This window comes from Ursus arctos, unplaced genomic scaffold (assembly GCF_023065955.2).
Source record: "Ursus arctos isolate Adak ecotype North America unplaced genomic scaffold, UrsArc2.0 scaffold_7, whole genome shotgun sequence".
NCBI lineage: Eukaryota > Metazoa > Chordata > Mammalia > Carnivora > Ursidae > Ursus > Ursus arctos.
This window is the reverse complement of record NW_026623089.1, coordinates 30,357,347-30,371,025: the sequence shown is the minus strand read 5'-3', so window position 1 is coordinate 30,371,025 and position 13,679 is coordinate 30,357,347. Positions and strand designations below refer to the sequence as shown.

At 47.3% G+C, this 13,679-nt stretch overlaps 1 protein-coding gene across 2 annotated transcripts in view; it reads right to left on the bottom strand.

The window, feature by feature from the left end:
* PIK3AP1 (phosphoinositide-3-kinase adaptor protein 1) overlaps positions 1 to 13,679 on the bottom strand; it is a 113,212-nt gene that overhangs the window by 9,309 nt on the left and 90,224 nt on the right. For both annotated transcript variants that reach the window (XM_026493770.4, XM_044382010.3), the window contains exons 14-16: positions 7,479 to 7,634; positions 2,770 to 2,840; positions 734 to 852 (exon numbers count right to left, since the gene is read on the bottom strand). In XM_026493770.4, coding sequence (XP_026349555.2) covers positions 734 to 852; positions 2,770 to 2,840; positions 7,479 to 7,634 — 346 coding nt within the window. The remainder of the gene's footprint in view (positions 1 to 733; positions 853 to 2,769; positions 2,841 to 7,478; positions 7,635 to 13,679) is intronic.

Below are 13,679 nucleotides of genomic sequence, written 5' to 3'. Positions count from 1 at the left end.
ACTAGCTTTGACCACTTTTCCTGTTACTCCACGAGACCTTGAAAAGGTTCCTACCAGAGGCCCGAGTACCATTATAAACAAAGACAGACATCAGAGCCTAACAAACATTCCAGACTTGTCTATCACCCATCTCCAAATCTCCATAGGCTCATTCTTCTCCTGGATAAGAAAAATCACTCATTCTGTTGAGCTTTTACTATGGGCCAAGACGCCACCCTTACAACTCCATGAGGATGGTCTACTGTTTTACGATGAAGAATTGACTTACATGAAAGTGAAAAAATTCATCCAAGTTCACAAGTGACTTCTGGACACTGTCCCCAGATAGTGTGGCACTGGAGCCATGCTCCCCACCACACCAAGCTGCCCCCCACCTTTACTTTCATCCCCGATTCCTTCTCACCTCCTGGTCCCCAAAAGGCACTGTCCCCACAATACAGCCAAGGGAATGTGTTATTAGGGAGCCGAATTCTAAGCAAACATACATATTACTCCAAAAGTTGATGTTTACCAATGTACTTCATTGATGAAATATGGCATTTGTTATTTAAAGTATTAGCACTTGAATACAGCGTCAAATTAATGAAGAGTCCACATTGAAATGCATCAAAAGTAGGCATTTCAGTTCACGCTGCACTCGTTCTTAGGTCATCTTAGATGTCCCCAAATCCTACTCTCCCCCGACTGGAATTCAGAGAGTGAGGAAAACATTTCTTATCATCATCAATGTTACCTCTGTGAGGCAGCTCTTGGAGGTACTCTGGGGGGCCTCTCAAGGGGCAGAGTGGGTGTTCCTTCCACTTGTGGGGGGCCTGGGCTACGACTTCGGGTAAGCTCAGGGACTTCGTTATCCTACAGCAAAAAAGATGAGAAAGAAAAGGGAAAGTTACATTAAGCAACAAGCATAACTGGACACCATTATCCCAAAAGCCTCAGTCCTCCTCAGGCTTTGGCTAAAGGTTATTCACAAATTGAGAATGAACCCAGAAACACCAGGTCAGCTTTCCATTGACACCCATGGTCACTGAGGAGACAACAGCGCCCAAATTATCATTAATGGTCTTTGTTACTCAGAGTGCCCTCTGTGGGCCATCAAATTAGCATCACCTGAGAGCTTTCAAGAACTGGCTCTCAAGCTCCTCCTCAGACCTGCTTGATCAGAACCTGCATGTTATCTTGATGAAGTCCCACAAGTTCATTTTTTCTTTTGTTTCTCTTGCCTTTGGAGATGTGTCCACAATAGCTAAATTGTGGAAGAAGCCAAGATGCCCTTCAACAGACGAATGGATAAAGAAGATGTGGTCCACATATACAATGGAATATTACTCAGCCATCAGAAAGAACGATTACCCAACATTTGCAGCAACATGGACGGGACTGGAGGAGATTATGCTAAGTGAAATAAGTCAAGCAGAGAAAGACAATTATCATGTGGTTTCACTCATTTATGGAACATAAGAAATAGCAGGAAGATCGGTAGGAGAAGGAAGGGAAGAATGAAGGGGGGGTAATCAGAAGGGGGAATGAACCATGAGAGACTATGGACTCTGGGACACAAACTGAGGGCTTCAGAGGGGAGGGGGGTGGGGGATTGGGATAGGCCGGTGATGGGTATTAAGGAGGGCACGTATTGCATGGAGCACTGGGTGTTATATGCAAACAATGAATCATGGAACACTACATCAAAAACTAGGATGTACTGTATGGTGACTAACATAACATAATAAAAAATTAAAAAAAAAAAAGAACCCGCATGTTAACAAGATCCTAGGTAATTCTTACGCATATTAAAGTTAGAGAAGCTTGCTCTATATAACCAGATAGAGCTAGAGAAATTTTATTTTTAAACCAAAGTCCCTTTTTGGGACAGCAGAGCCGTGAGTGGTTCTCAGCCATGGGGTAATGAATATAAGCTGCTCACTGCAGGGGTGGACCTCCCCGAGGACCCTACCTCAGGGAATCTCCTGGGTTGGCAGTGACCCATGTGACCCCCTCCTGCTCATCCCAGCCACTGGTCAATGGATCAGAATAGACAGCCTGACCCAAACTGGGCCTTAGTCTAAGGCAGCAGCTCACCCTCTCCTCAGAGGCCTTGTGGCTCTCAGGGGACTATTTGCCACCCTACACTCAGAAGAGCAGAAAAGGCCGGTGTACGGAGAGAAGAAAGCAGATAAGCACGGGAAAAAGAGACGAAAGAACACGTGGCCCTGGGGATACACAGAGCAGCAGCCTTGGCTCCACCATTTCTCACTGCTCCTGATCCAGGCCCCCAAATGTGATCTCAACCCCCAGATTCCCTGATGGTCCTGTCATCCCTCACCTCCTCACAGATGCCCTTTTGGCTTAACCAGTCAGAGCGCATTTCTATTTCTCTCCCTCCCTCCCTCCCTTCCTCCCTTCCTCCTTCCCCCTCCCCCTCGCCTTCTTTTTATTGAGGTAAAATTCACACAACATAAAATTAACCCTTTTAAAGTGAACAATTCAGTGGCATTTAGTACATTCACAATACTGTGCAACCTCTGTCTAGTCCAAAAACATTTTCATCATCCCAAAAGAAACACTGTACTCCCCGTTTCCCCCTCCCCCCAGCCTCTGGTGACCACCAAATCTACATTCTGTCTGATCCTACCTATTCTGGATATTTTGTATAAACGGAATCCTATAATACCTGGCCTTTCGTGTCTGGCTTCTTTCACTGGGATTTCTATTTCCTGCAGTGGAATGACCCTTTGGACAAGGAAAATGGGGGGTGGGGTCCCCGGCTCTCACCTCATTGTCCCCCTCCATCCCGCTGCTTACACTGAGGAGGCTCCGGGTGCTGGATCGGTTGCTCGCACTGCCTGAAGGGTACAAACAAAATTAGCTGCACTGTGGATTCTCTCAGGCTAAAATAAAATGCAGAACTCCAGCACTGACTCAGGTTTACTGATAGAAATAATACATAAGCTGTGAATATGGGATCTTTAAAATGCTGCCACCTTATACCATTTTATTAGTGTTTAGTTTTTCTTTCAGCATAAAATGAAATGGTTCACCTTTTTGCTACCTTTTTTTCTTTTTCCTTTGCTTTATAGTCACCGTTTACTGAGGGCTTACCACATATTACATGCTTTAAAAACATGACTGCACTTAATCCCTATGAAAATCCTATCTGATATTAGCGCTCTGGTTTGACAGGCAAGAAAGGAGAGATGTTCTATTTCTTACTTGTTCAGTGGTATTTCTAAAATATGCAAACATCTTGTTGTTGAAGTTTTTTACTTATTTAGGAATTATAGCAAGCACATAATCATATATATATACATATATATATATGGAAGATATATATATATTTTCCAATAAGGGGCCAGTTTGATACAAACAAAATACAAAACACAAACTCCAAAGCATAATTTATGCTCACAGCAGGAACTATGATTGTGTGAGTTTAGGTGCTCAAGGCTTTTGAATTGGGAATTTATCACTGACTTATCTTATTAAAATAGCACTATCCAACAGAACTTTCTGGAAATGTTCTATTGTATACTATCCTGGTAGCTAGTGCATACCAGCAACTGAGGAAGTAAATTTAAATTTTATTTAGTTTTAATTAACTTAAATTTAAATAGCCATATATGGCTAGTGGCTACCATACTGGACTGCATAGAATTACAGCAAGCTTAGATATGTGATGACCCAAGAGCAAAAAAAAAGAAGAAGAAGAAGAACAGTCCGTTGACTAAGACACAAAAACTGACTTTAATTTACCACTATTGCCACTAGCAGTATTGCCAGATCTTAGGTTTACTGAATTTCCACTTAAAACCACTCCTCATCATACTAATTTATAAGTAAATAGTCTTAGTTTCAACTTCATTATGGTATCAACTTTGACCTAATTAATTCAGATGTGAGCTGAAATACAGCAAGTTAAGATTATAATTTTGGATCATTTCTTGGGGGTAGATTTTTACATTTAAAATAATATATCAAAATACTTAATAAGCCAAGGGATTCAGAGTTTGTTTTTTAAGGAGCACATGACCCTTTTCTTTTCTATTCAGTTACCCATTCATAACAATGTCCACTTGGCAACAATGTCCCCATCCCACCCCTATCCACAAGGCTAAAACCTCAGGCTCCAATGCTCAGGACAAATGCTGTGGAAACCTTTCCAGATTCCCTCAGTGGAAGTAACCCCTCCAGCCCATGGGCTCCCAGTCCGGTGGAGCCAAGCCTCCTGTCATTCACCACCACTCTTCACCCCACTCCCTCATAATGCACCAGCCTCCTTCCAAAGGTTGTCTGCTGGGAGAGAGCAGAAAGCTGTCCAGGCACCAGCTCCAGGACCCTAGAAATTCACGCTCATCAGCTCCCATTGTGCCTTCCCTGGCTGTTCCTAAATCTTTAACCCTCAGAGTTTGGCTTTGAACCTTGGCTCCCTGGTTCGTCTGCCCAGGCCCTTTCCCCTCCCCAGGCTGACCTGCTTACCCACATCCCCTCTGGACTGCATAGTCGGTAGGAGGCTCTGGCCCCCATCATCATCCCTCTTGCCAGGAGGGAGGAGGGCAGTGCCTACCCCTTCCAGGCCTCTGTCACCAGGAAGAAAGATCAGACAAGCATCATGCTAGTTTTATATTTTCTCTACTCCATTACAAGCCCCCTGAAGATGGGCTCCATTTCTTTTTCATCTTTATGTCACCAGTGTATAGTCTCACTCAGAAAGCATAGAGCAAACCTCAAATATTTAGTGGATAAATGAATGGGGGAAGGGGATGACCAAATATACTAAGACCCTTGAGAAACATGGACCCGACAATCTACGAAAAGGTTAAAAGTCTTTCTGTAATAAAATTTGTGTTCTGTTAAACATAACATTAATATTCTTAACTAAAATCTTAGTTATGACCAGATTTAACCTGCAACTGTTTTTCTGTGGTTCCCAAGAGATGACAGTTGCATCATAATAAAAATAGTACTGTTTTCAGGGTGTGACCCTGGCAGGAAAAGGGCAGTTGGTAGATCAGAGATGGGCCATCTTCATTCTGTCTCCCTGCCCTGGGGACTATACCTATTTGGAAGGCAGTGTGTGCCGATGCTTAAGTGCATAGAAAGATCTGGATGTGAATCCCAGACCTTCTGCCTACTTGGCCTGTGACTCAGGGCCTAACCTCTCTAAATGTCCATATCCTGATCTAGAACTCCCAGCATTGTTGCACGGAATGGATTAGGTCATACGGACACATGCTTGGCATGGGGCCAGCAAGAGGAAGCATCTGACTGACGGCAGCAGCTCCCATCACTTCGTCAATCCCAAGATCCATTGGTGACCCACAGACCTTCACCTCTCAGGACCTGTGCCTCTGAACAGCCCCTTCCTTCCCTCCTTCCAGGCTTAGCTATGTGGCTTGCTCTGATCAATCTGACATTAGCGAGTGTGATGAAAGGCAAAGCATGATAAGCACTTGCACATTGGGGCCTATCCTCCTGGAATGTTCCCTTTCGGGATTTTCTTACCATATGAGAAGTTCAGGCTACTGACTTAGAGGTCATACGTAGAGAGGCCCCGAAGGATGACAGACCGCCTGGGATGGTCCCACCCATGCCGGCCTTACAGCTGAGGACACACACGGGAGTGACCCCAACTGACCCACGTGGAGTGGAGATGAACCATCCCCACGGAGCCTTGCCCAAGTGCAGAATCAAGTATCAATAAATGGTTGTTTCAAGCCACTGTGTTTTGGGTGGTTTGTTACACAGCAATAGAAAACGGAAGCTGTGTAGCAGGGACTGGATGCAGGCAACAGCCACAGAGTAGAGTAAAACCCATTGGTCTGACATTTAATGACATTTTCCAACCAGATGAGCTCGCTATCCCTGGGCAATAAGCCATTGCATAAGGTAAGAAGTGCAGTTTATGCTTTCCATTCCGTTTTCACCTCAAAGTAAAACACACACATAAAATCATTTAATCTGAACCTGAAATGATCCTTTCCATTTGTCTTGTTAAATTTCCCCTCTTCTCCTCCCCGGAATGCCCTGCTCTCACCCCGAGAGGATCTGTACCACTTTTCTCCTCCACCACACATCTGAGAGACGGGCCACCTGCCTTGTGCTTCCTCAGCCACCTGGGATCACTGGGAAAACCTCTCCATTTCTGAACTTGCAAGAATTCTCTAAATTGCCTCAAGAGAGTTTTGGATGCACATTACCACCCCCATTATGGAAGGAGTTTTCTCCTCTGCCCTGTTGAGGCCTCCCCTGTAGTCATGTGATAGGCTTTGGGTCTGTTTCAACAGGTAGTAGTGGCAGGAACCTGGGCCTGCTCCCACCTTGGCTTCACTGGCTGTGTGACCTTGCACAAAGCTCTGTCCTGCTCTGGATTATAAGAACCCAATCTATAAAGTAAGAAGGGAGACTAGTGCCAGGGTTCTTGACCTCAGTCCATGGACGGGCAACCCTCTGTGTAGACATATGTATACGCACACCCATGCATTTCTCTGCAAAGCACATCCAGAGCATAGATCAGATTCTCAAACGGTCTGTGATGCAGAAAAGATTAGGAAGCCCTGGGGTTAGATGACCTTCCTGTCTTCGTATCCATTTGGGGGTTCTCTGCTTGACATTTAAGGAGCCACGAGTCCTGAAATTCAGTCCTGAGTCTCCTACTCTTTCATTGCTCTCCTAGCTGTTTTGATAACACTAAACTGTACGAAAGAAGGGAAATTCAACCTCATCTATTCTGCTGGTGAAGCAGGTGCGTCTGAGGTCCGCTAACACCGCCCTGGATACGGAAACAAAGCCCCCACCTCCTGCGTGTCTATCAGCAGGTGTGGTCTGTTGCAATCAGACTCTATCAAGCTTTCAAGCCAAAATGTCTTCCACATTTCCTAAATGGATCCTCAACTCATCCATAAAGTTGGAATTCTCAATGTGAGTCCACTGTTTCCTAATGTTTCTGACTTCAGCCCTTTCCTTCCCCTTACCATGGTTGAAGAAGCAGACAGGATAGTGGTTGAGAATCTGGGTCCTGGATCCAGGCTCCCCGAATTCAAATCCTAACACCACCACTTACTAGCTGCTTAACCTAGGGCAAGGCACTAAGACTCCAGTTTCCTCCTCGGTAAATACAGGTGGTAGTGCCTATCCAGAGAGTTATTGTGAGAATTAAATCAGAGAATCTATAGAAGAGGCTTAGCATAGAGTAAATGCTCAATAAATGTTAACTAGTGTGATTACTAGGTTTTTCTAGTTATAAAAGAACAGTGTAATAAATTATTACACAACCTGGCTTCAGGGGATATTGATGTAAAGGATCTTTGGCCCTCTGAAAAAAGGTACACTGCACAGGCTAAATGTCCCCCATTTCTTACACCCCCCAAACCCGAATCAGGCTCCCACTGGGATGTGCAGGGCTCACGTTAGAGACTGTTCCCAAAGCGCAGAGGTGCCCGCGGATCGCAGCCCTGAAGGCGCACCCCTCCCCCGCCCCTGCTCACTTGCTGTGCTGGAGGTACTATCCGTTTTCCAGTCCCCTCGCCTTAGCTCCGTCCTCGGGGGGAAGACGCTTTTCCTGGGGCCACTCTCATAAACTCCAAACTCCACTTTCCCGGGCAGGGGCTGTGAGGGCCGAATTGGGACCGTGATCTCCAAGTCTGGAATTAGAAGGAGAGATAAGCGTCAAGGCACCAGACTGCGACACGCCGAACTCCTCAGCGGCTCCCTCTCCACCTGCCTCCCTGGCCTGAACCTGGAGGGTACCTGGCAGGGAGGGCAGGGTGGGGAAGTGAGAGGGCTTGGGAAGGGGGAGGCGGCCCTGCCCAATTCAACACCGACCCTCCGCTGACTCCTGTGCAGCCATCGCTGTGTGACAGAGCAGAGGGGTGGAGACCTGTGAGAGAGCCAGACAGATGCTTCCACATGGGGCGGAGAGCCCGCAATTAGGGAAAGGTCTGGGGCCGCAGCTCTGCCGCTCCCCAGCTGTGGTATGTGGATTACTTTCCTTTCAGAGGGGGGACTCATGAGCACTGTTGATCCTAATAACTGGTTATCCTGTGCACCAAGCAGAGTTCTGTGAAATGAAATAAATACTATTATCATCATTCCCCACAGAAACTAGTTACAGAAAGGTGAAGTAGCATGTGGCTGGTAAGTGGGACAGCTGGGGTTTGAACCCGGGCTCCAGAGTCCAGGCTCCCAACCACTACTCATACAGCCTCTGAATCCCTCAACAAATGATGGGTGCTGGGTGCGTGATCTGCAACTGATAGCAACAACCCAGAGAGCTAATGCAAGGAGGTCCATCAGCCCCATAAAAGATTTTTGAGACTCACAAGGCTGATCAGTAGCTTTGGACCCGACAGACTTAGATTATTCCTTTGCTCTGCACAGCACTAAACTGGTCTCTTGACTGGCTTAGGCCTGCCCAGTAGTTGGTCTTTACTCCTCTCTAGATTTGCACCCCTGGGTTCTAGATGGAGCAGAACAAAATATCTGTGGGTGCCCATACCCCACCTTCTCCCCAGGAAAGTGTGAACACCAGGTGAGCTCGTGTCACAGGGCTCCTGTGATGCCCTGAACGTCCCCAAGTCCAGGGGCAGGGCCTCTGGGAGAGGTGTGAGCTCCGTGTACTTTCGGGCTGTGTGCTCTTATCTTCACGGCACCACTTCCTCCTCCACCTCGCCTCTGCTGTGGGCTGGGTGTGGCCGGGAGTGCAGGGAGTCCGGGAGCAGAGGTGGCTCCGCGTGCCAGAGCCAGAGTCGGCCTGAGAAGGGCAAATGGGGAAACTACACAACCGTAGGAAAGAGGAAGTTCGAGGACAGGGCAGACCGAGCCTGTGGGAAACAGTCCACACGGAGGATGTTACAAACCTGGCCTGTGGTTTAAGTGGACCTCACACGTGCCTCAAGGGGAGACCAATTCCAAGTGCAGTGTTTGGTCCTAGTATTAAACCAGCTTTCTAGGTCTCCGTGCGACAGATCTTTCTCACACCCTCAGGCGCGCCTCGCTACGACCGACAGAGCAGAGCAAGCAGCCACCCGAGCCTGGAGCCACATGGGCAGATGCTGGCTGGCTGTACCTGCACGTGGGTGTGAGCCCAGAGTGTCTCGGGGCCCAAACAGGCGTCATCCTTTTATTTTTTTCCCCCTCAGCTTTGACCTAGTATTTTTTTTTTAACAACACTCTCTTAAAGGGAGGTTCCTATCTGCTTAATTCACTTCAATGCAGCAATTTTCTACCCTCAACTGGTTCGATGAGGAAGGAAAGTAAAATACACAGGAAAACACATGGGGAGTCAAAAGTTCAAAAAAATCAAGTAGAGCCAGTCTAAATGTCTACGAAATCCTGATACTCTTGAAAGAAAGAAACAACGCCACGAATAGTAATCAGCAGTGTATTGCATGGTACTTCTCCCAGAGTGTGCCCACATGGGTCATTACACCTCCTCTGAACTTCACTTCTTCCCCATGAAGTTGAGTCAGGTACAAACAGAGATGAGGAAACTGAGGCACAGAGTGGTTAAAGGGATTGCCCTGGATCATAAAGTGATGCAGTGATTTGAGAGGAGGGATGGGAGCCCAGGCTGCCTGGCCCCTGGCCTGCTCCTCCTGGTCCTGCCCCAGATGAGCCCCAGACACACCCAGAATGCAAATCCGGACTGTCTTCTTTGGGGGTGTTCAACACGTCACAGGCCACGCCAGCCCCTCTGAGCTACACCATTAACGTTCTGCACCATCCCAGCAAAAACAAAACAACTCCCCAAGGCTGAAGAAAGACTAGCACGTTATTATGAACAGAATCTTACTTTTTAATTATCCTTGGTATGCTAACCCAAATTAAAGAAAAATAGTTATCATTTTTCTTTCCTAAGGCAAATGAGATTTCTAAATGAACAGAGTCAGCCCTTATGTTTAGAATGGGCTCTGTTCCTAGAAAAGGTCCTTTAAGTAGAAATGCCATTTGTCAACCCTAATTTTCCTACAGATCCATGTTACCCTGTGTCAATGGTTTCTAAATGCTTTTCTTTTTCTTTTTCTTTTTCTTTTTCTTTTTCTTTTTGGCGGGGGTGGGGAGGAAGCAGGGGTTTTTTTTTACAGATTATATTTATTTATTTGAGAGAGAGAGAGAGTGAGAGATTGAGAGAACAAGTGGGAGGAGGGGCAGAGAAAGCAGCAGACTCCCCGCTGAGCAGGGAGCCTGATGCAGGACTGGACCCCAGGACCTGGGATCATGACCTGGGCTGAAGGCAGACACAACCAACTGAGCCACACAGGTGCCTGGGGAAGCAGATTTCTTTCCTCTGGTGAAAACAGAAACTCAATGTGGAAAACAGATTTTTTTTAAAGGAGCTACAATGGTCAAAGCAGAGTAGGTTGCCTTACACCTGTCACAATCCTAATCTTTTCCCCTGCTTTCTCCTACCCCACCCCCAGTGCCTACCCTTTACTCCCACAAGCACACATAAGCAGCACTGGGGCTACTCAGGGTGAAATAGCCCATTACAAGTTAGTATGTCACTAAATATATAATCACATTTTATGGAGCTAAATAAAATGCCATATTTGGTCAACCATCAAGGATGCCCACTCTTTGGCAGATGATCTGATGCCCTTGGGTCTCCCCATGGAGCATAGGGTCCAACTTCCAGACTGCCTGAGGCTTTCTCTGATACTTAGATGACAAGCACCCCTCCCCCAGCGGGCCTCACCCAGACACGAGAGCTGGAGAAGAAATGCCCCAGCTCTCTGGCCCCTTTCGAGGTGCTGTCCATTGACTCCCAGAGTCTCCAGGGACAAGAAGCTCCAGTCTCCACAGTGGTAATGGCACCTTGCTGACCACCTCTCTCTCCCTTTCTCACTTCCCTCCTCCCCCTGTGTTCCCTGGGATCATCGCCTACATCAGCTATTTGCTCTCAAATCCTTGTCAGGGAAGAAAAAGTTCTAGAAATGGATCGTGGTAATGGTTGCATGATATTGTAGATGTATTTAACACCACTGAATTGTACATTTAGGCCCAATGATAAATTTTATGTTACGTGTATTTTACCACAATAAAAAACAAAAACAAGGGGCACCTGGGTGGGGCTGTCAGTTAAGCGTCTGACTCTTGGTTTCAGCTCAGGGCCTGATTTCAGGGTTGTGAGATCGAGCCCTGCATCAGGCTTCACACGAGCACAGAGTCTACTTGGGACTCCCTCCCCCCCTCCCATTGCCTCTGCCCACTGTGCTCTCTCTCTCTTTCTCAAATAAATCTTTTAAAAAATGAAAACGAAAGGAAACTGATGGGTAGGACATTCTCCCTATGGTGGGGTTGCTTGTGGTCCCCAGTTATCCTTGGTGTCAAATTAGATATGGCTTAATTTTCTAATAGTTATGACCTTAATTAAAGCCCCTAATGTAAAAAGTAAAAATACTTAACACCTCCCGGTACAATTCCTAGTCAGAGGGTCTTCCTCTTGAAGAGTAGAGGGGAAGGGAAGCGAGGGTATTCAACCAGGTTCCTTTGAAAAAATGTAGACCTTGACCATTCTAATGTAGAGACACTGCTGGGTATCACTTATTCAGAGCCTGATTAGCTTTGGGTGAACTTTGTACAATGTTCCAAAACCCAGGATTCCCGGGCTGGAGCCTGGATGGTGAGTCCCAGCTGAGTACACGCACCCTGGGAGGCCCTGCCTGAGAGGACACCAGCTGCCGTCTGGGTGGCCGGTTTGTAGAGTGCTTCTATGTGCCAGGCACCGTGCGAGGCCCCAGCTCTCAGCCCTAACTTGTTCGAACCTCACAGAAACCCTAATGGGGGAGGCACTTTTATTTGCACCACTTTGCGGATGAGGACTGAGGCTCAGTTGGGGGACCAATCTTGTCCATGGTTCCCAGCTAGTTAGGGGTGAGCAGCGGCTAGGAACTTGACCCCAACTCTGATGGCCCCAGGGCACATGTCTGTACCCTTTCACTCCCCAGCACGTGTGTGTGTGTCTTGCTTCAATATCTCCACTGGTTGGGTGGAAAAGGTGTGATGACACCCAGTGGGCTCAGTTCCAGAGCCCCGGCTGCCCAGCACTCACAACTCCAACACAACAACTCTCCGGCCCCCAAAAACTCATGCACCACCAAATCCCAGCTTTTTTGAGGCTGCCTATGTGTAGAAGCACGAACTGTTTCATTTAATCCAGGCTTCTATCTTTGGGTTCGTGTGCTCTAGTTTTAGAAAGCACCTCCTCCCTTTTCCCACCTAGAACCTATTGCCTGACCCTAAGATGACTATGCAGGTCTTCAACCAGATTTTTTGCCTTCTCTTCTTTCTCCTCCCTTCAGCCAGGAGGGCAAACGTGTGAGCCTGGGTAGTGGAATCATACATTTAACATCTAGTCACCCAAGCAGACATCTTAGGATGACCTCTCTGACCTTCTGCTATGGTTATAACCTCTGTATGCCTCTTCTCCCAAACGGTCAAAATCATTAATGTTCACTAGGCTAGAACCACATGCAAAGCATTGTCGGGCAGGCTCCAGCTGGGAAAACCAGACCTACACAAATAAAAGACTAACGCATAAACTACCCAATGGTGAAGATCATGCCTTACGGGTCTCTATGTCTGGCAGACAGCCTGGAGCTCAGTTAAGTGTTTGTGGAATGAATGAATAGTGTTACCACACATTTTATTCCAACAGACATTCTTTGAGCCCAATTAATGTACTGTCCTACACGCTGGGGATTTAGCGAAGCACAGAACAGTCAAGCTCCTGCCCTCATGGAGCTTACGGTAGGTGGCGGTGGGGGGATGGGCCAGAAAATAACCATGAGAACAGGCACATAAGATAATTCCAGTCTGTGATACGTGAAAAGAGCGTGGGCAAAGCACCGTGAGTCACAGAAGGCCACTCTGGAGGGAATGTGGAGAAGGCCTCTCTGAGGAGGAGAACTTACAGCAAACTCTGAAGGAGGAAAGAGCCAGTCAGTGAAGACGTGGGAAAAGTGGAGGGGGACAAGTGCAAAGGCCCTGGGGAGGGCTGCTCTTGATTTGTTAGAGGAGCAAAAAAGGAGTCCTTTGAGACTAGAGCACGGGGTTAAGGGGGTGTGGAGGTGAGCTCAGGGGTGAGACCACATAGGGCCTCTCAGGCCACAGTGAGGAGTGTGATTTTACTCTGGTGGGATCAGAGCCCCTGGAGGGTCTTGAGCAAGGGACTGGCACGATCTGATTTCTTTATTTTTAAAAGGTCATTGGCTGCAGGCTGGAGGACTAACTGTAGAGAAGTGAGAGTGGACATGGGGCGACAATTGATGAGGCTCCTTGTTCATCTGGGAAGAGATGATGGCGGCTTGCCTGCAGCTGTGGCAGGGGAGATAGTTAGAAATAATCAGATCTAAGATGCATTCTGAAGGCAGAACCTCTGGGAATTGCTGATGGTTTGAATACAGGAATGAAGTAATAGCAATCAGAGGCAGCAAAAGAGAGGTGGCAGATGAATGGAAGGATAGTAGGTCCTATAAATGCTCAAGTGGGGAAGGGGTGCAGTGGCCTAGCGTGGCCCAGGAAGGCCTCCCCGAGCAGGGCTGCCCGGCTGGGTCTTGCAGCCCAGGAGTTTTCATACAGGTGAGAAAGAAAAGGCATGAGCAAGGGGCCTGTGGAAGGAAGATGTCATTTTTAGACACTGGGGTATCACCTGCCCGGCCAGGGTCATGAGAAGTCAGGTTATTGAT